This window comes from Bombyx mori, chromosome 1, assembly GCF_030269925.1.
Source record: "Bombyx mori chromosome 1, ASM3026992v2".
Classification (NCBI taxonomy): domain Eukaryota; kingdom Metazoa; phylum Arthropoda; class Insecta; order Lepidoptera; family Bombycidae; genus Bombyx; species Bombyx mori.
This window is the reverse complement of record NC_085107.1, coordinates 16,944,704-16,967,064: the sequence shown is the minus strand read 5'-3', so window position 1 is coordinate 16,967,064 and position 22,361 is coordinate 16,944,704. Positions and strand designations below refer to the sequence as shown.

General features: G+C 42.1%; 1 protein-coding gene across 11 annotated transcripts in view; it reads left to right on the top strand.

Moving 5' to 3' along the window:
* NGR-B2 (neuropeptide receptor B2) overlaps positions 1-22,361 on the top strand; it is an 86,538-nt gene that overhangs the window by 23,409 nt on the left and 40,768 nt on the right. For all 11 annotated transcript variants that reach the window (XM_038011019.2, XM_062668694.1, XM_062668753.1 and 8 more), the window contains 3 exon segments: positions 12,045-12,202; positions 14,086-14,189; positions 14,529-14,691. In XM_038011019.2, coding sequence (XP_037866947.1) covers positions 12,045-12,202; positions 14,086-14,189; positions 14,529-14,691 — 425 coding nt within the window.

Genomic DNA, 22,361 nt, shown 5'->3' with positions numbered 1-22,361 from the left:
TTGATTGCTGCTCGCACCTCGTCCTTCAAAGGCATCGGCTCCAGTTCCGAGGGTTCACTGTAGGTCATTGAGATCTTTGTTGTGGTGTCAGTAAACAGAGACTTGCAATAGTCTTTCCAAGCACTAACAATCTTTTTGATCTCAGTGACAGTATCTCCAGACGCATTCTCAATAGCCCAAGTCTTTGGCTTAAATTGACGGGTTATAAGTCTGATTTTCATGTGTAAATCTTTTGTTTCAAAATTTTGAGAATGCCTTTCAACCTCTTCACATATTGATTGTAGCGCTGTGTTTCGGTCACGACGGCAAGCAGCCTGTATGGCGGAGCTCATGACGTTCAACTCCTGCATTCTGACACCGCCAGCCTTAAGCTCTCTACGCTTCTCAATTAAGTCCCAGGTCTCGGTAGACATCCAATGCTGCCTTTTCTTGGATTTCTTTTTGGGCTGTGATTCGTGCACGACATCTTTTATAAATTGCACGGTAGATTGCCAGAGGTGATCAACGCTCACTTCCTTGCTGCAGTTTTCGTACCAGCACTGTTCCATATCCTGAAGAGACTGGACAAACGAGTTTCTATCAATGACTTCTAGGCGTTTGACAGTTTTTCTAATTATAGGTCTACGCAGTCTGATCCTCATATTGCATATTAGTAGCTGGTGATCCGACGTGACATCAGCTCCCGGTAGTGTATGAGCGTTGGTTATTGAGCTTCTCCATCTTGTCTTGATCAGTATATAGTCGATTTGGTTGCGGTGCTCTCCGTTTGGGGATGTCCAAGTATACAGTCTTCTGGGGTGGTGTTTGAAGGCTGTATTCATTATTGTTAAGTTATTATCTGCCGCAAACTGAATCAACCGTTCTCCTCTACTGTTCCTGCAACCAAGACCGTAGTGACCCACGATATTTCGTAACCCTACATCCAAAACAGTGGTTCCAACCTTTGCGTTAAAGTCGCCGATAATCATCAGTATCTCTCTTTTTGGGATGTTGTTTATACAAGCCTCGAGTTGATTATAGAAGCTCTCAATTTTTTCCTCAGTAGCAGCGCTAGTAGGGGCGTAGACCTGAATGATATTCAGTGCACATGGTGAAGCACTGAGTTTCATGGTGATGATCCTGTCGCTGACAGGATTATAGCCCAGGACCGACTCAGTCCAGAGCTTGGGTATTGCGATACCCACTCCAGCAAAGCTAGATAATTCATTTCCTGAGAAGTAGATGGTGTGGTTCTCCAGGTTTCTGTGCCCACTCTCTTTCCAATGCGTCTCACTTAGTCCCGTAATAACCGTATTACATCGCTCGAGTTCGTGATCCAGTACGTGGAGCTTTCCTTCATCGATGAGGCCTCTCACATTCCACGTTCCGATGCGGATATCATTACGTAATTGGAGTTTTGTTGTTCTTCTTCCAGTGGCATAATTTCCATGAGGTGCCTGGTCGCCTGCTCCCCCATGGCCGGTAACCAATTTCACACCCCGGTTCCCGGACAACTTAGGGCGCCGGTCGCTACTCGGATCGCAACGCACACTTTTACTCTTATAAGACCTGCTCATGACTCTCGTGGGAAATTAGTGCAGTGGTTTCCCGTTGCCTTCTGCACCAGCACTTTAGGGGGTATTTGATCCCCAAGGTTTCTGACGCCTCTTCCGTACAGGTTGCCCTGACGGGTGTGTATGGTTATACCGCCACTGCTCGGTCGCCATTGCCCCGTTGGTTTTCTAGCAGGGAGCACCACGGCAACCTGTTGGTCGCCGCCGCCATCCGGCGCGTGCAGGTGGGGTTGACAATAGGGCCGGTGAAGGTAGCATTCCGATCTCCCCTTACTCCCCATTATAGAATATACGGTATTAAAAATATTCATTACTTTTAATTAACAAAGTCAATCCAAAAGAGTCAAAAAGCCAATACAACTTAATTTCAAGATATTATTAATAACAATATATACTTAGTCTGGCCATAAATACTGTTACAACTAAAAATAAACAAAATATTACATTTGTAGCGGACGGTTTCTTATTTAGATATTTATATTTGTGAGGAGGAAGATTTTTACAATAAAATTAAATAAAATTATGATGCGACTTTCATGGCTGACAGTTTATTCCTACTGACTTTAGAAACAAAATTTAAAAATTATAAAAATATAAATGACAGCTCTGTTGCTTTGCAACTAAACTTTTTACTGCGGTTCCAAACATGCCCCCGGATGTTGAAAGGTTTCCTTTCAACCCAAAACTAATCCGCAATCAGGGGACAAATCTTATTAAAAGACCTCTTGATGACTCCGCTTGAGGTACGAATGTCTGCGACCCGGTTAACTCCGTCGGACCCTGGATAGACAGCTACTATGCGGCCCAGTCTCCATTTAAGTGGCGGGAGATTGTCTTCCTTCACCACACTGGTGCGCCATTTTGTTCTTTGCTGCAGCTCACTAATGTATTCCTTTGACCATCTGGCCCAAAAATGTTGTCGCATAAGCTCGAACCGCTGGAACCTGATGAGATTGCTTAGCCGGCAGTCCTTGTACTCAGCAGCAGGCATTGCAGTAAGGGGCTGGCCAATGAGAAAATGCCCAGGAGTAAGCGGCAGCATGTCATCGGGATCGCTTGATAGTGGAGTCAGCGGCCGAGAATTCAATATTGCTTCGATTTGCGTTAGGACAGTGATCAAGTTAAATTACAATTTCCCAATACTCTGTGCATATGGAATTTAATAGATTTAACCCCCGCCTCCCAAAGACCCCCAAAATGAGGAGAGTAAGGTGGATACAGGTGGAAGTTAATACCTTCTTCGATCAAAGCATCAGGCAAAGAATTGCAATTGGATTTTAAGAATGTACCGATTTGTTTATACGCACCGACGAATGACGTACCATTGTCCGAATATATATGAGTAGGCTTACCTCTCCGCGATACAAACCGGCGTAGCGCAGAGAGAAAACTATTGCTGGTTAAATCACCTACTAATTTGATATGGATCGCCTTTGTTTTGAAACATACAAAAATCGCGATGTAGACCTTAACGATTCTACAACCTCGACCAAGGCGGTTAGCGGACGAGATGGGTCCAGCGTAGTCGATGCCTACACACTCGAACGGGCGACCAGGAGTGAGGCGGTGCACAGGTAAATTTCCCATAAGAGGAGTAACTATTTGTGCTCGCATGCGAGTACATCTTATACAATTATGGTAAGTGGCCTTGGCCAAATTGCGACCGCCAATAGGCCAGTAGACTTCTCTTATAGAAGCTAATAATAGTTGGGGTCCAGCGTGCATAAGCTTAATATGTTCAGCCTTGAATACGAGTTTTGTGAGAATGTGAGTGGACTGTAGGATTATAGGATATTTTTTCTCATACGAAAACTCCGACGCGTTTCCAAACCTGCCACCAACACGCATAATTTGAGCGTCATCAAGAAAGACATTGAACTTGTTGAGGGGACTTTTAGGAGATAACGAATGTCCCTGAGTTAGGAGCTTGTATTCGACGAACGACTCAGACTGAGCTTTCCTAATAATCAAGTTCAAAGCGTTCTGTAGCTCTTTAGAGCTTAAATGGCTGGCTTGTGGATATAGCTTTCTGCATAAATTTATGAATCTCAATGCATAGGCTACAGCACGTTTTAGTCGAGATAGGTTTGAGAATCGGCTGAAATCAATAAATGAATCATCACGTGGAACTGAAAGGTGTAACGAGACTTCAGGACGAACTTCAGGGAGTTTGGATTCTCCATGATCTCCACCGTACGATTGCGAACGAAAGGCTGTAATTTACTAGGCAACATTTTAAGCCAGCCTAACACAATCGTAGAGTCAGTCCAAAAAGTAGTATGCCTGACCTGAACCCGGAGCGAATCAATAGCCTTCTCGTAGAGGCGCACTCCTACCAGAGCCCCACAGAGCTCCAACCGAGGGATCGTAGTTGGCTTTAATGCAGCCACCTTCCTCTTGGCCATAAGTAACGAGACCTTGATTCGTCCATACACGTTCGCGCTTCGCGCGTAAAGGCAAGCACGATAGGCGCTTTGCGACGCATCTGTAAAAATGTGGAGATCCACGTAAGTATAAGCCTCGCAAACAATAAGGCGAGGGATGCACAAATTATTTAAAAGCGGAAGGCTTTTAATTAAATTAGCCCAAATTTTGGCTATTTCAAATGGGAGCTGTTCGTCCCATGATAACTTATGAACCCATAGCCGCTGCAATAGTATTTTAATAGGAACAATGCAGGGAGAAACTAACCCCATGGGATCAAAAATGCGTGCAGTGACAGAAAGCATAGAGCGTTTCGTAGAAGGCGAGGCTTCACACGAATCGACAGAGAAAGAAAACTCATCTGTGGCTGTCTGCCAATTGAGGCCTAATGTCTTACACGACTCAAGGGATCCGATATTTAAACTGAGGGACGAACTATCGTCGCACGGATCACTAGTAAGACAGAGTAGAGGATCGTTGGACTTCCACTTGCGCAGAGGCATCCTGGCGGAGGCGAGCTCTGCGGCGGCAACTTTCTTCTTAATGTCCAACGCCTCCTGAAATGAGTCAGACCCCGTGAGCAGATCATTCTCGTAGAAGTCGTGAATGATGATCTCTGAGATGTTCTTGTCACTGCATTCAAGGCCGATCTGCTTAAGACATTACGGCAAGGTAACTAGAGTTGTCCGTTACTTAAGCAGTCCGCAGATTGTTTTAAGGGTACACGCACACGAAAACAACCATCAGCTAGACGTTTCGTATTTTTAACGAAATGTTCTTCACATTTTCGTGCCTCCTCGGAGTATGATGACCTAAGGCCTACTTCCTTCAGCTGCCAGAACCGCGACAGCAAGTTCTGAGTGTCATCAACGCCGAGATCAAGATCTTGAGAAATGTCTGTAAGTTTTGTAAAGTTGCACATTAGGGGAGCATATCCATGACCATCACTTAGATCCCCGGAAACCACCAACCAGCCAAGTCGAGTTTCCCAGAGGATCGAGATGTTATCTCCCAGATTGATCTTTCGCGTCCCGAGCAGATCCCAAAAGATATTAGATCCAATTATCATGTCAATTTCTGACGCCCTATAAAATTGGGGATCGGCTAAAATAATATTAGCGGGAATATTTAAACGCGAAAAATCAAATGAATGGCAAGGCACATCGTCAGTTATGGACGGCAATACATAACAAAGAAGACATTTTGAATAATTTTCAGTGCGTGAACTGAAAGAAACATAACACATTTTTGAAGTGTTAGTTCTAGTCTTATCGATGCCGAAAATAGGTTTATCTATATCAATATACTTGGCATTCAATAAGCGACCCGTTTTCTCACTAATTATGCAAGACGAACTCGCACAATCCAGAAGAGTACGTATGATGTGCTCGTGACCATTACTATCGACAACTTTAACGAGAGCCGTCGCAAACATACCACCTTTACTAATCTCTGAAGGTGCGGCGGCAGAATACGTGGCTAACGTTAGACCGTGGTTACCAGGAGGTTCAGGCTGGATGGCGGAGGCGATTGCCGTAGAGTCATGCCTAGGAGCGGGCTGATTAATTCTCTGTTTATTATTAAAAGAGGTGTGCAGCAGCGTATTATGCCTACGCTTACATAAAGTGCAACCACCTTTTCTGCAGCGATTCGAATAATGACCACTACGAAAGCAGTTGTAACACACCTTGAACTGAGGAATTAATTCCCATCTCTGCTCACTATTAAGGCTCAGAAATTTATCGCAATTATAAAGATAATGCTCACCCTTACAGTGTGGGCACGATGTTGTACCGGAACCAGAAAAAATACTAGCGCCGCCACTCGACGACGGCTGCGTTCCGGAGACAGAAACTAATGTTTTAATTTTCTGACCTTTAGGTGACTGTGGTGGCTGAACTTGTGTGTGAGGAAGGTTAGGGCGAGTAAATTCCATCGTTTCTAATAGATCGGCCCGGTTACGAATGAAATCGAGAAATATGGACAAAGAAATGGACTTTTCTTTATCAAGATGACCTTTGCACTCTTCCCATTCACGCAGCGTCTTCTGTTCGATTTTACGACTCATCATGTGGATGAGAAGAGTGTCCCAATGATCAGTCGGTTCGCCCAGCGACTCTAAAGCTCTCAGGCTTTTATTCAGCTGATCTATGAAACGTCTTAAATTAAACGAAGATTCACTCTTTATTGCGTCTATATTAAATAAATTATTAACATGTGTTTGAATTAATAGGCGCTTATTATCGTACCTCTCACATAACAGCTTCCACGCCACAGAATAGTTGCTGGCAGAGAACTGAATCTCCTGAAGCAGTACAGCAGCAGAGCCTTCTAGCGAGGCCCTGAGGTAGTGGAATTTATTAATTTCTCCTATCGCCTCGTTCGAATGTATAAGACTACTGAAGGTGTCATGGAATTCCAGCCAGTTGTTATATGAACCATTAAATTTGGGTAGACTAATGGTAGGCAATTTAACCAGGCTATGATTGCTCACATCAGAACAACTCTCAAAACTATGCGCATCGGTTTGTAACAGTTTAGAATTACGAGAAAGAATCTCCTGAGCCTGTGAAAGGGATTTGTAATAAATCGATTCGAAATCTTCTCTCTCTGTGCTTTGCGAGCTGAAATCGTCAGCGAGGCATTCTATTTTAGTTTGTACTACGTCATATTGTTCAAATAATAATTCGATCTTACCGATTCTTAATTGCAATTCATTTACTTGTTGCTGATTCAACGTACCGCTCAATTCCTCGATTTACTTTCTGAATGTAGTCAATCGGCCTTTTAGACTAGCTCGTTTTTTAACTAACTCCTTTTCTTCTTTCTCACTCATTTCGGAATTATTTGGGCAGAAGCGGGCTAGTTAATCTGGCATTGATAGAAGTTACAATTGAAATAATGAACTATAATGACAACTAAAATGAACTATACAGTCACACTATTATGTACGCACCTATAATTAATAAATAAATAATAATTTTACAAGTGTGAGAGACATAGACTATTACCAAAAAAATGCCAACAAAAACACATTAAACAAACCACATAGTTAACCCAGCTTGTAATATGATAAATATAAATAATCTAAACAAAAAACAGAGTAATGGGTTACACATCACTAATTTGTCCTGAATATCAAACTTGGATCACTTCCCTTATTTCCTGGGTATCCGGCTCGAAGGACCATGTAGCGGACGGTTTCTTATTTAGATATTTATATTTGTGAGGAGGAAGATTTTTACAATAAAATTAAATAAAATTATGATGCGACTTTCATGGCTGACAGTTTATTCCTACTGACTTTAGAAACAAAATTTAAAAATTATAAAAATATAAATGACAGCTCTGTTGCTTTGCAACTAAACTTTTTACTGCGGTTCCAAACAACATTTGAATTTGGAATCTGTCATTTTTCTATGATTGCTCATTGAGTTTTCTCATTGTACAATATTTTGTGATATTAAAATAGAGTGGGGTGATAAACAGAACCCAATTTGCTGTGATTGCATTACACAAAGTAGGTATGGAGCCAAATGCAATTTTTAAAACTCTCCATACGCTTGGTATTAGTAAAATGTTTGGGTACCGGGCTATTAATAGGTGCAATGAGACCTCCTCTGTTTGTGACAGAAAAAAATCTGGCCGTCCACGTAGTGTTCGTACGAAAAAGGTAGTCAAAGCAGTAAGGGAAAGAATTCGAAGAAATCCTGTCCGAAAGCAAAAGATTTTATCTCGGGAGATGAAGATAGCACCTAGAACCATGTCGCGTATTTTAAAAGATGACTTAGGACTTGCAGCCTATAAGAGACGTACTGGTCATTTCATAACTGATAATTTAAAAGAAAATAGGGTGGTAAAATCGAAACAACTACTGAAACGGTACGCAAAGGGAGGTCATAGAAAAATTTTGTTTACGGATGAGATTTTTTTTACAATTGATCAACATTTTAACAAACAAAATGATCGTCTTTATGCTCAAAACTCTAAGGAAGCTTCCCAATTAGTCGACAGAGTTCAACGTGGGCACTATCCGACTTCAGTGATGGTTTGGTGGGGTATTAGCTATGAAGGAGTGACTGAGCCATACTTTTGTGAAAAAGGTATCAAAACATCGGCACAAGTGTATCAAGATACCATTCTTGAGAAGGTAGTGAAGCCCATTAACAACACCGTATTCAATAATCAAGAATGTTCCTTCCAGCAAGACTCGGCACCAGGTCATAAAGCTCGGTCTACGCAGTCTTGGTTGGAAACGAACGTTTCGGACTTCGTCAGAGCCGAAGACTGGCCGTCGTCTAGTCCCGATCTTAATCCGCTGGATTATGATTTATGGTCAGTTTTAGAGAGTACGGCTGATAATTTGGAGTCCCTAAAACAATCCGTACGATTGGCAGTGAAAAATTTTCCCATGGAAAGAGTGCGTGCTTCTATTGATAACTGGCCTCAACGTTTAAAGGACTGTATTGCAGCCAATGGAGACCACTTCGAATAAGCTTTTTATACTTTAAATTGTTTTATATTTATGTATTAAACTAACACACTGTAAAAGTAATAAATGTTATTTGCAATAGATTTTTTTTTTTTATTGTAACAGTATTTATGGCCTGACTAAGTACCTAGTCAGGTCATAAATTCTGTTACATGTTTAATGTAAAATAATTGAAACAAGTTTATTCATTATGTAACCATTCATATACCAAAATGAACTTGGGATGAGGCTTTGAGCACGCCTTTTCCTCAAAGTGTTGCCATATCTTGTAATCTAACGGATTCAAATCTGGACTGGAGGAGGGCCAGTCTTCGTGCCGGATGAAGTCGATTTCACGCGCTGCCAGCCAGTCTTGTGTGCTCTTCGCTCTATGAGCTGGCGCCGAATCTTGTTGGAATACCCAGTGCCTGTTATTGAACATGGTATGAGAAACAGGTTCCACAAGGTTCGTCAGGACTGTATTTTGATACACAACTGCATTCGTTTTTACACCTTTCTCACAAAAATGTATCTCTGTTAAGCCCCAATAAGAAACTCCCAACCATACCATGAGCGAGGAAGGAAAATGACCTCGTTGGACACGCGGAATACGGTTGCTCGCTTCTTCACTACTGTGTGCGTACACCTTATCATTTTGTTTGTTGTAGCTCTCTTCTACGGTAAAAATTTTTTCATCCGAAAAAAGAATTTCCCGATATTTTTTTCCCGCGTACCGCTTCAACAAAGCGCGGCATCTCTTCAGTCTCAGGTCCATTAGACGAGCATTCAAACGATGTCCTGTTTTTCTTCGATATGCCCGAAGCCCTAAGTTTTCATTTAACACCCTTTTCACCGTGTTTCTGCTTAACCCCATCTGAAGGGCCAACAGTTTCTGCTTACGTTTGGGATTTCTTTGAATTCGCGCCTTCACAGCTTTTATCACTGCTGGAGTCCTAACAGACCGAGGGCGACCACTTCTTGACCTGTCATCTACACTAGAGTCTTCATTGTATCGTTTTATGGTACGATAAACGAATCTTTTGGTTATATTCAAATTATTCAGTATGTTAAAAATTTGAATTGGCGCGTAACCGCAACGATGCAACGCAATAACTGCAACACAGTCTTCTTTAAGCATCCACTCCATATTTAAAAATGAGTAAAATTCTAAAAGTATACATTTTTATTTTCATAAACAATTCGAAATTCGAAATCGATGCAGCCATTTCCGAGTCCTTAGGAGAGGTACACACAACGACTTTTATATGAATACATAGAATCAGATAGCTATGCTGTTGCATGTTTTCGAAGCATACAAGACTATTGGCCAGAGAAATACGTTTTTTTTACTCTGCTCACAACATTTCTTTGGTAAGAAAAATACATTTCCAGTAAACACAGCCAAGGGCTTAGCGTTCAAATAACATAAAACCATTTAAGCCCAACGAATGATAGGTTAATGGTAAAATAATTGAAAATTAATTAACAAATAAGTCATTTTAATTATCCATACTTTTGCGCAAAGCGGAAACGAATGTAACGCTATTTGTTTAATTTTACGAAAGATAGCTAGCTCGTGACTCAGTGGATGTTAACCGCTTGACTTCATGCGAGTTGCCGCTGCTTTGAGATTCAGGACAACTAAATTTTTTTCTGATGTTTACAATAAACGAAGCTACGCAATTAAATAAGAAAAAAATACAGTTCACGAGCGAGGTCAACGGTCTCGTGGGATGCTAGGATAGGTAGCCGTCTGCCAAAATTGCTTTCGATTTAAATAGACCTCTGAAAATAAACTTGATATTTTTTTTACTTTTCATATTTACTTTTGTTCGGATTTTTCGAGTCGTAAATGGGATTAATCGCGCTTAAGATTTAAGCTTTTGATGATCCAATATTCTTTAAATGGTCTTCTACACGACCTATGAAAAGGTTGTTGTTTCCGTCAAAATAATGCGGTTGTATCGAAATCGTGACTTATTATGCGCATTCTAGTCACATAATAAACTCTTTGTTTTAAATTCTATTATTTGTCATCAGATAACGTTACCACGGCCGTCAGTATGCTTCCAATCTGTGATAGATAATCAGCGTCAGCACATCAACAGATAGACAATGTCGGCTTCATGCATTGCTTTATATTTGTGTTTGTCGTCAAAGCATTCGATCTTAAAATATTACGGTCAGTCAGTGCCAGATGTATTTCGAAATACGGTAGGTATGGTGATAGGACCTCTTGTGAGTCCGCGCGGGTAGGTACTACCACCCTGCCTATTTCTGCCGTGAATGCGTTTCGGTTTGAAGGGTGGGGCAGCCGCTGTAACTATACTTGAGACCTTAGAGGTTATATCGCATTTACATTGTAGATGTCTATGGGCTTCAGAAACCACTTATCACCAGGTGGGCTGTGAGCTCGTCCACCCATCTAGCATATAAGCAATAAAAAAAAACTGGTATTTGAATAAAATATAAATCAGTAAAAACAAATCCGATTTTTTTCTACTAGTGGTAGGACCTCTTGTGAGTCTGCGCGGGTAGATACCACCACTGTACTGTAGGAACTGCCTATTTCTGTGTCGTGGCGTAGATGTCTATGGGCTCTAGTAACCACTTAACACCAGGTGTGCTGTGAGCTCGTCCACCCATCTAAGCAATAAAAAAAAACCTTATTTAAATTTATTAATTATTTTTTCATACAAAATACAAGATTTGAAGAATTGATACTTGTACCTTTTTATGGAGCAATTAAATAGCAATCCATGTCCCGGGGCCGTCTATAAACTAAGAGTTTTGTTTCGTTTTGCTCTGATATCGTTCGAATTTAATTATTGTTGATAGTGCTGTAGTTTGTAGACTGCATGTAAACATTTGTGCTTCAAAAAGCCTGTTACATGGAGAAGGCTGGGCCGAATTGGGCAGTGAATAAGCTTTTGCCGTACAGGTCAATTTACACGGTTGGCTATTCAGCGCTTTGTATTGGTAAACATTGAGGCACTGAAATTTAAATAGTGGTGCATTCAAATTTGAAATTCAACTACTCAAAGGGGCTCAAAGCGACGCTTCGATATCTTACTCCGTATATTCGGATGAGTGGAAATTGAAAACTGAACAAACAAAAGTTTTTTTTAATATCAGGAAGCTTCAGATTTCTTTTGCAAAATAGATGCGGTTATCAAGCGTTCTTTTTAGAGATAAAAAATGAATGTGAAATTAACTAGAAGTGGAAGATTTATTATTTGAAATTTAAGTACATAGCGTCGAAAAATTTGTCTTTTTTTTTAATCAAAAGGACATCAAATGATATATTGTTACCGCTCTTTAATAAGTAATACACAAAAGCGACCAGCTTGAGTATTTGAATTGGAATATTAAATTTTAAAAAGGATTATTTTATCTTTCTTCGTAATGATAGAGTTTATATTTTGAAGATCCATTTGATTTTTAGTTCGGAAAACTAACTCATATTTTCTTAAGACTCATAAATATGCGATACACGTTATATATATACATGGTTTATAGCTGCCGATGCTTATGTCGATTTGCTAAATAATGTTTTATGTTTTCATTTTTATTTTTTCGTAATAAATAATCATCAGAAAACGCGTATCGGAGGTGTGGTATCGACGGTCTTTGGAACACAAAGAAATTTAACGAGACTTCAGAGATAGGGTGGACAAACTACACTCCTTGCTTCCCAATGGAAATTAGAAACATGCTCAACGAACTTTATGAAGAGGATGAAACGGGAGCGCAGGTGAGATGGACAATTAGTATTGTAATTTATAACTCAAATATATATTTTTACGACCATTTCCCAAAAATCAGACTTCGAGGCTCCAACAGAAATAATGCAGCAATTATTCATAAACAGGTTCGTATTATATTAATGAATCATTTTATCATATTTTAAGATTATTTGAAATATTATACAACATTTTTTTTGGTTCAAGCTTATGAAATTTGAATGTTATATATATATTTAGTTTACTTTTGGTTAAATTAGTACCCCCCTACGTTTTAAATAAACAGGGAAAAATCATAGTATTTCAGTTCGATGGTGTTCCGTATGTCACCGTTCATATTGTAGCTTCGACGTTTGTATGATCATTCACCATTAGGGTTATATTACTTTGACTTAGCCAGTCTCCACGTTCGATTCACAGTAAGTATTTTTGCTAGAGGTTTTTGGCATTCGGGATCTAGGCGTATACCATACGCTTCCGCATATCCTAGTCTAGCATGTTTTGTATTCTGATCTGTTAATGCGTGAGAGAGCCCTAGCATAGGGTTGTTCAATTATTATTATTTTTACTTGAATGGCTGAACACAGACAGTATATTCTGCGTATTTACATTACATGTGTATTCTATATTAGACATGAAAAAGCGCTGATTTTTGCATAATTCTTTGTGGTTTTTTTTTTTTTTTCTAATCTTCGATTCGTTCCGCAAATTTCACATATGAAGGCTCTTTCTCGGTAGCACTTTGCAGCGTTTTAACTTTAAAAACGAATAAATAAAAACCAATTTTGCATACATTAATAAAGGACTTGGTATGAGCGACGTGGTTTAAGTAAATAATCGTGTTATAAATGTAATTGCGGGGAAGATGAAAGTTTGTTTGATTTAAAATTTTCGTGGGGCTCACTTAAATATGAATGAACTTTTCAAATTCATTGAAAAAACGGTACAGTAAGAAACGATTTTTTATTTTAAGGCTGATTGCTATAGAGTTCAAAATAATTTAATGCGACACACCAATAGAGCAAACCATTTAGATATGTTTCGCCTTTATAGTTTACCTTTTTAAGTGAAATCGGCAGGCGCTCATTCGTAATCGGGTACCTATTCGGAAGCAATCAAACGGAACTATATGATGGTTATTGAGACGAACTTATTGGTAGTATTTATATCAAATGTCATATTAAACTTTTTTGTTGTAATTTCACTTTAACCGATAGCCATAAATGTTAATATAAGAGTATTTCAGACTCGATGTATCAATTAGAGATATATTTAAATCTACAGTTCGCTTATGCCTTGTTTATATGAATTAATATATACATAATATGTATTTTTTTAGTGAAATGTCTGAACGATATCTTAGTTTGTATCGGTCAATTCCGATTCAAGATATTTCTGAACTTAATTAAATATTGTTTATTTATTTTAAGAAAACTTCAATGCGATCCGAACTTTCGTTCGATATAGCGAAGTTTTCGGTTTCAAACAATTACATTTGGATCGCTTCGTCGTTGAATCCGAGCCGTGTCGCATTCAATCTCCCTGTTGGAGAGTTTGTTTTTAGTTTTTAAACACGGTACATGCTATCTGCTTACTTATTAAATTTCTCGTTTGTTTAGCACTTTTATTAATGCTGAATTTCGGTTATTTTAAAACTTTGTTCGCTGTCTTGTAAATGTTTTTAAGATTTTCTGTATTAAGTTTTTTTTTTTTTTATGATTGTATATATTATTATACAAATACGCTAAGAAAACAAATTAAAATTAATGAAACTAAGGATGTTGAAATCTTTGAAATACACGTCACATAAAAAAAAAAGCGTAGGAGGGTACTAAATACAAGAATACAAATATACTTTTTATTTTGTTGTTTTTTCATTCTTAATTTTCTTTAGGATAAATTCAACGTAGCTCTGAGGACACGTTATTTGGAAATCTTCGGGTTTACGTTATCGTTCATCGCACTTTCTATTTCCCTCTACATCTTCATTCATTTTAGGTGAGTTTGGTTTGTTTTTTTACTAAGCGAACAACTTTAAGTCAGTCGTTCCAAATTGTACTCTATATAACGTTGCATTGAATGTAAAGCCATATTTTTTGGAAACTAATCTCTATCTTAAAATCAGAAACTTACACTGATCGTAATTCAATTTTGTCTTATGTTATATTTTGCATTACTCATAACCTTTTTTTTTACTGGAAAACAATTTTCCAAATTCGACTACATTTGTACAGAAATATTTATTTTTTAGTAAAAAAAAAAAACATAAAACAAACTTGCATTTACTTGTAAATTTTCGATGGAAAGATAGAAATTTGAATTAGCGTACCGACTTAGGGCACTCCGGAATCACCGTACTCGCATTCATAAGCATCTTTTCGGTGCAATGCTCGTCCAAGTTCTCATCAGGCTTACTGTCTACATCGATCAAGCTGTGGTAAGATCATCGATCAGCTCTACGGATGATAATACTACGATGACCCGAGGAATCGACAATATGGTCAGTAAGTTTTAAAACGTGATTTAAAAAAAAACTATATTTAATAAAGTGACTTGAACCACAATTTAAATCTTATACCTTTAAACTAGCAATTCGCAATGTATATATATATATATATATATATATAATAATATATAATCTGAATCTCGGAAACGGCTCCTCCGGCAGAAACGGAAATTTACTATACAGGGGATTTCAGTATGATTAATTTTCAGAAAATGTTGTTTTATTTGTATTTTCAATAATCAACTTTATCGACTGATTTTGACTTTTGCTTTAAATAACTAGTTCATATTTTTTATTATTCTGTAGGTAAGATCTAAAAATATTATTCATATTTCATCATTTTATCAATATGTTATTCTTATTTAAATATAAATTATAAAAACACAATTTATCAAAAAAAAAAAAAAAACCGAGCGAGCAAAGCTCGGTCATTATCTACTTACTTAATAATTGTAATATCATCGAGTTTGGAAATTGTTTTAGAAAAGAAGCATTACTAATATTGCTGATTCCCTAGCGTGATCATTAAAACTATGTACCGATTTGAATATGTATATTAAATACCCCGCCAAGCTCTCATAATATGGTTATAAATAGAAAGTATCTAAAGCTAGCATGATAATTGATACGTTAGATGCGTATTGTATATTTTTATAATTATGGTTCAAGTACCTTTCGATACCAAGATGAGAATAAGGATCATTTTTTTTTTACTTCAGTCATTTTTTTTATTTATTTCAAAGCAAAAAGTTTTAAAATGATAAATTAAAAAACAATTCTAAATTTTTATTTATACCATGAAACGTAATCTGCTTAATTATTTTCTTATTGAATAGTGTAAGGAATATGTTCGTAACGAACATCCACCAGCTTTATAAATACTCACATCACGCCCAAGCTAGACATGTTTCGACCACAAAGCAATCATACGTTCTGGTTTGAGGGATAGAATAGCGGTTATTGCATAAGCTTGCAGGTCTCGACCTTAGGTTAGGGCGACCATATTGATTTTGTGGCATCCAAACACAAAGGTATTTATTCGGCATTAGATTCGATAGTTCGTTTTACATTAACATAACGGGTGGAAAATATGCCTTTAAAAAATAAATACGTACTGATAGCATACTACTATTCCAGTTATTCAGAAAGCTACAAATATAGCTAACGATTTTTCACAGCTGTTTTATGCATTAAAGAAAGGGGGGCGTTTTTATTTTTATAATAGACTAGCTGACCCGGCAGACTTCGCAGTGCCTCAATCGATAAATAAAAGACCTAAGCTTTTGTATAAAATAAACTTAAAACAAACAAAAGGAATCCGTCCGACGAAAATTGTTATTTTTATTTAACTGCGAGCATTTTCATATTTATCTACCTGTTCGATTCGAACCCAGCGACCTCGTGGCAGCCTAGGGCTACGGAAACCAGCACGAGGTGCGCGTCGAACATGTGCCGCGATTCGCGGCGCCGTATGTACTATTTTAACAAAATATCATGCAATCACTCACCGGAACCGATGCCTTCGTCTTCTCACGTCGTATCACTTAGGGAGAAGGGTATGGGGCAGGAATGGATAAGGATTAGCGATGATACACAACTTTAGCGTAGACCGTCAATATACAGGTACCGTCCCGTTCGAGAAGCAAGACAAAAGTGACAGATGTCAAATCGCGACGGCACCGTCAAATCGCGACCCGTGTTGCCGTGGTAAGAATTCAAAAACTAACGGATTGGTTTCGAACAGTCACCCGCCCGGACAGGTCCCCTACCTGTCCCTAATCAACTGGCAGCCGGGACAACGTTGTGACCGCTCGTTTGAGAACAGAGTCCCCGACCAGAACCTCTGCAGACCGAGGGGTTCCATCCTTACCGGGAAACAGATTAACAATGCGCCCCCTACGCCAACGCAGTGGCGGCAGGTTAGCATCCTTAACCAACACAAGGTCACCGACGTGAGGGGGACTGGTTCTATCCGTCCACTTAAAGCGCTGCTGGAGCAGATGTAAATACTCAAGGGACCAACGTTTCCAAAAATCTTGGGACATCTGCTGCAACATCTGGTATCGCCTCAACCGTCCAGGCTTGATATCCGAGAGGGGATACTCCGGCAACGCATTGAGTGGCTGTCCTATCAAGAAATGGCCTGGAGTTAACGACTCCAAGTCATTCGGGTCTGAACTGAGCGGGCACAACGGCCGTGAATTAAGTACCGCTTCAATTTTACAAAATACCGTGGTTAACTCCTCAAAGGTGAGCGAGGTTTGCCCTATCACGCGCATCAAGTGAGTCTTAGCCGATTTTACTACTGCCTCGAAAATTCCACCCCAGTGGGGGCATCCTGGAGGACTGAAGGTCCACCGAATACCGCGACGAGAGAGGGCCGTTTCAATATCCACCTGGTTATTGTTCAAGAAATTTACTACATCCCGCAAGTAACGGTCCGCACCTACAAAATTCGTTCCGTTATCGGAGCGTATCAATTCGGGTAAGCCTCGACGGGACACAAATCTATCCAAGCTCGCAATAAAGGCTTCAGTTGTAAGGTCGGCAACAACTTCAAGATGTACAGCTTTGGTTGAAAGGCAGACAAAGACGCACAGATAAGCCTTAATTAACCTAACATTCCGCAAACGTGAAGCCTTGATCATGAAAGGCCCAGCGAAGTCCGTACCAACTCCAGAAAACGGCCTCATCTTCTTCACTCTGTCTGGAGGCAGATCTCCCATCTGAGGCTGCATCGTAGACGCCTTAAGCCGATAACAGGGTAAACACCGGAAAAGGACGCTCCGAACCGTACGACGCCCTGACAGAATCCAAAATTCCCTCTGGAGGGATGCCAACAGCGCATTGCAACCGGAATGCGAATTTGCGATGTGGCGATCCATCACCAACAGGTCAACTAACTGGCTTTTCTTGGGAAGTAAAAGAGGATGGCGCGCCGAATAAGGTAAATTGGAGTTACTTAATCGACCTCCTACTCGAATCAACCCCTGGCCGTCTACAAAGGGGCTAAGACGAGCGATAGCTCCACGAAGCTTAGGGCGCTCAGTCCTTAGCGCCTTCAATTCTGAATGAAAGCTGGTGGCTTGCACAACTTCAATTAATTTCAGCAGCGCCTTCTTCCGCTCGATGGGACACACAACAGGTGTCATATTGCGTTGAGACACCGACAAACGACAATTCCGAATAAACCTCAAAATCCAGGCGGTAACCTTAACCAGCTTGTCCAAGGAGCTATAACGGTTGATGAGCAGATCCAAATCCAACCCCTGAATCACTCCTCGATCCTCGAACTGCGCCGGTGCAGCCACGAGACCTGGAGGAACTCCTATGCGAGAGGGTGGCCACTGAGAAGGCTTCATTGTGAGCCACTGGGGACCCCACCATAACTGATGATCAACTATTTCCGATGCTAAGCATCCCCGAGAAGCGCAGTCCGCCGGATTGAGCTCACCAGGCACGTGTCTCCATGTTAGAGGGACCTCAGATCCTTGAATCTGGGAGACACGGTTGGCCACGAAAACTTCAAGTGTATGAACCGAAGCCTTCAACCAGCACAACACTATCTGGCTGTCTGTCCAAGCATACACAGTGTTTTCTAAATCAATAACCGACCGTAAGCTAGTAGCTGTATGGTTTAACAACCTAGTCAGTAGAGCGGCACCAGACAACTCGAGCTTCGGAATCGTCATGCGTGTCCGAAGCGGAGCGACCTTACTCTTAGCTAACACCAACCGTATATCAACCCTTCCAGTTGAAGAAACCGTTCGCAAGTATACCGCAGCTGCGAATCCGCGTTCCGAGGCATCCGAAAACCCGTGGAGAGACGCCTTGTATTTGCCCGCAGGAACCAGCTTCCGAGGTATTGACATGTGGTTAATATCAGGAAGAGACGAGAAAAAGTTCAACCAATCCTTCAATAGGTCACCAGCAATCCCCTCGTCCCATGACAGGTTAGCAGACCACAGTCGCTGCATGAAGCACTTTAAGAGAAAAGTGACAGGAGCGATCCAACCGTTTGGATCGAAGGTTCGAGCAATTGTGGAAAGCACCGTTCGCTTAGACCATACCTTTGGATTTTCCAACTCCACCCGATAGGTAAATTCGTCTTGAATCGGACGATATTGAATCCCTAGGACCGACAGCATGTTAGGGTTATCGACATTCTCGAAAAGATGGGGATCCTGTTGATACTCCGTTGGCAAACCAGTCAACAACTCAGGACAGTTAGACAGCCATTTTCTCAACTCGTACCCGCCCCTGCTCAAAAGGCGGATCAGTTCATCCTTGCGTGATAAGGCCTCTTCGACACTGTCGGCGCCCGTACATACGTCATCGACATATAGGTCCCGTTCCAAAATGTCCGCAGCACGAGGGTAGTGCAACCGTTCCCTCACTGCCAGCTCCCGCAAAGAACGAACCGCCAAATATGGACTCGACCGCAACCCGTAAGTGTTCGTGTTCAGTTCATAAATTTTTATGGGCTCATCTGAGCTTTCACGCCAGAGAATGAGTTGATACCGCCTATCCTCCGGATGAATCACCGTTTGCCTGAACATCATACGGATGTCTGCCACGAAAACGATCTGGTGCCGGCGGAAGCTCGTCAGTATGTCTGAAATGTCCCGGTTCAGCTTTGGACCCGAATGGAGACACTGATTTAACGAGACGCCGGAGGAGGTCGTGACCGAACCGTCAAACACGACCCTAATTTTCCCGTTAGGAGTTTTCAAAACCGCATGATGAGGCAGGAAACAGTGCTCTGTAGCACTCCAATCTACCTTGGAAACCGACATGTGACCTAAGGATTCATACTCCCGCATAAACTCTACATATTTCTGCCGGAACACCGCGTCGCGCCTCATGCGTCTCTCCATTGACAAAAGTCTAGTCTCTGCTGCCTTCCTCGAACTGCCTAGCAGTGGGCGATTCGCCCGAAAAGGAAGTCTTAACAAGAACCGGCCCGAATAGAGACGACCCGTATTATTCTGGTAAAACAGCTCACATTCCTCCTCATCCGGGTTAACTCGATAAGCTGTAGGAGGTTCTTCTAGTTCCCAAAACCGTTGGACTACTTCCGAAAGCGTAGACCCGACCAGAAAATTGTCCGATTTCCTCGCAGCGACCGGCCGGAACGCAGGACCCAACAATACATGCCCTAATTTTGTGTCCATTGCAACCAAACCCTCCGCATGAAGAACGCGCTTCCCAGTCAGGAGCAGCTTCCCTAGTACATCCGCCCCAAGTAGTACGTCTACTGGCCCCGGGGTGTCAAACTTGGGGTCCGCTAGCCGTAAGTCTGAAGTCAATGACCGTATGTAACTGTTTACCTTCACCGGAGGGTGACGACCTATCACCTCAGGCATCACCAAAGCTGAGACTCTAAACTGTAAGCGAGGGTTGGGATTCGATGAGAAAATAAATGAAGTGTGACCGATCACGTCCGAAATTCTAACATTGCCCACTCCACGAATAGAATAAGAAGACTTGTAAATAGGATTGCCCAACCGTACTGCAAGGTTGCTCGACATAATACTGCCCTGTGCGCCGGAATCCAACAGAGCTCGAGCAAACACAGTGTTGCCATCCGAATCCAACACCCGAACAGAAGCGGTAGGAAGTAAAACAGCTTCTGGGGCTGGGGCAACACTGCAGTGAGCGGCAATTTCCTAGCGGGGGCCCGGGTCCCCGCTATCCCGGTCGGCGCGCGACGGAAGGTCGTAGCGTGCCAGCGGATCCCACGCTCCCACATAAGGCCCTCGTTTCCCGTCCCGCCTCATATACCTCCGTGTACGATGGCCAAACGGGCCAAACACTGGAGGGAGTCGCTCCAGCGTCGGCCGCTCCCTCAGCGGAGGGGAAAACCGTACTTCTGAGGGAAGGGGAGACGAGTGAGCAGGGCTACTCGATCCAGCAGGCGAACACGGCCCCGCACGGGGGGACAACGTGGCCACCCCGGCGTAGCTAGTGGGCATTCGCTGGCACCCGCCCGCAGTACCTAACCCGGTGCCTCCCTGCGAAGCCTCTTCCCGAGGGTCCACGCCGCCGAATTGGCGAGGGCTACGACCGGTGCGCTCACCGGTCGGCGAGGCTGGATGACTGCGTCCGGATGACCTCGGAGTGGCGGCAGACTCCAGACACAGGAGGGCATGGTGCCGACCGTCGCAATTAGAGCACAATTGTGGCTGTGGACAGACGCTCGCCGTGTGCGGCCCAAAACAAAAAAAGCACCATCGCCGCTGGGCAACGATGTTGCGTCTACCCCTGATGCGCGTCGACCGGAACCTCGGACAGGCGGCTACGTCGTGCCCGCTCTCATGACAGAAGGCACACCGTGAGCCTCCCACCGCTGCCATGAGCGCAGTCAGTCGTTGAGACGGCCCCCTCTTATCCCCTCCCCCTCCCCTCTGAGCAACCGAAACGGCGTGGCCGGAAGCCGGCACACGCGACCCAGAGGAGGAGGGTGGTGGCATAATCTCGTGTCTGCGACTTTCGGCTTCTAAAAATGCCAGCAGATTGGCCAGGGTAGGCAGTTCGTCCCTACCTGCGTTGTCCTGCTGCTCGAAGCGAGTGAGCACCTCAACCGGCAGCCTACCTGCAACAATATAAAAGAGCAGATATGACCATTGGTCTACTGGTAGACCCAAATTGCCCAAGGCCTTAGTGGCCACCGTAACTGGATTCAGTACCTCGGTTCTGATATCGGACGCCCGAGAAAGTTTGGGTATCGCAAACAGCCTGGCCAGCTGAGCGTCTACCAACCGTCGTTGATTTTGATATCGGTCGAACAGGATCTGGCGTGCGACCGCATAATTGTCGTTGGTGATAGGCAAGTGTGCCACCAATTCACCAGGTTCACCTCGCAGAGCACCCCGAAGCTGAGCCATCTTATAAGAGGCAGTCAAGTCCGACCGACCATGGACCAGGCTGTCAAACAAATTTATAAAGCCGACCCACTCGTTCAGATCACCGTGGAAGATCGGCAGGTCGATGGAGGGGAGGCGTGATATGACGCCTGACGAAGTTCCCGAACCTCCATTACCACCGGAAGCCGACTGCTTCTTAATATCGGCCACCCGTTGCAGAATGGCATCAGCGTACTCCTGACACTGGTCCACGTCAAGACCGATGGCATGGATCACCTCCTTCTCCACTTCGGACCCCAAAGCAACGAGGTCAGACAACCGATCGTACACTACCTCCAACCGTTCGTGCACCTGAGACGCCCTATCGAGCAATGCCGCATCCCTATCTGTTCTGTCAACCAAAGCATGAGCTGATGCGAACCATCGGAGCTCACTAGTCACCTTCCCGCGAATGTAGGACACCGACATGTTACTTGCAGTTTACAAAAAGACCAAAAAAAAAATCAAAAAAAAAATAATAAAATAAAAAAAAAATCAAAAAAAAATCAAAAAAAAATTAAAATTCAAATAAAAAAAAATATAACAAAGGAATTATTTAAAGGAGTGTACGAGTGAGCCCACCAAAATATTCCTACTCCTAAGTATTTAGGTAACCTAGACCTCACCACTGTACCAAGGACACCCCAACAAATAAGAACAAACTTAAAATTAAAAGTTATAAGATAGAAAATTGCTGATACCAGGTTTTGAGTTGCAAACTAAACTCAAGCACACCTGGCCTCTAGACTATAACTAGAA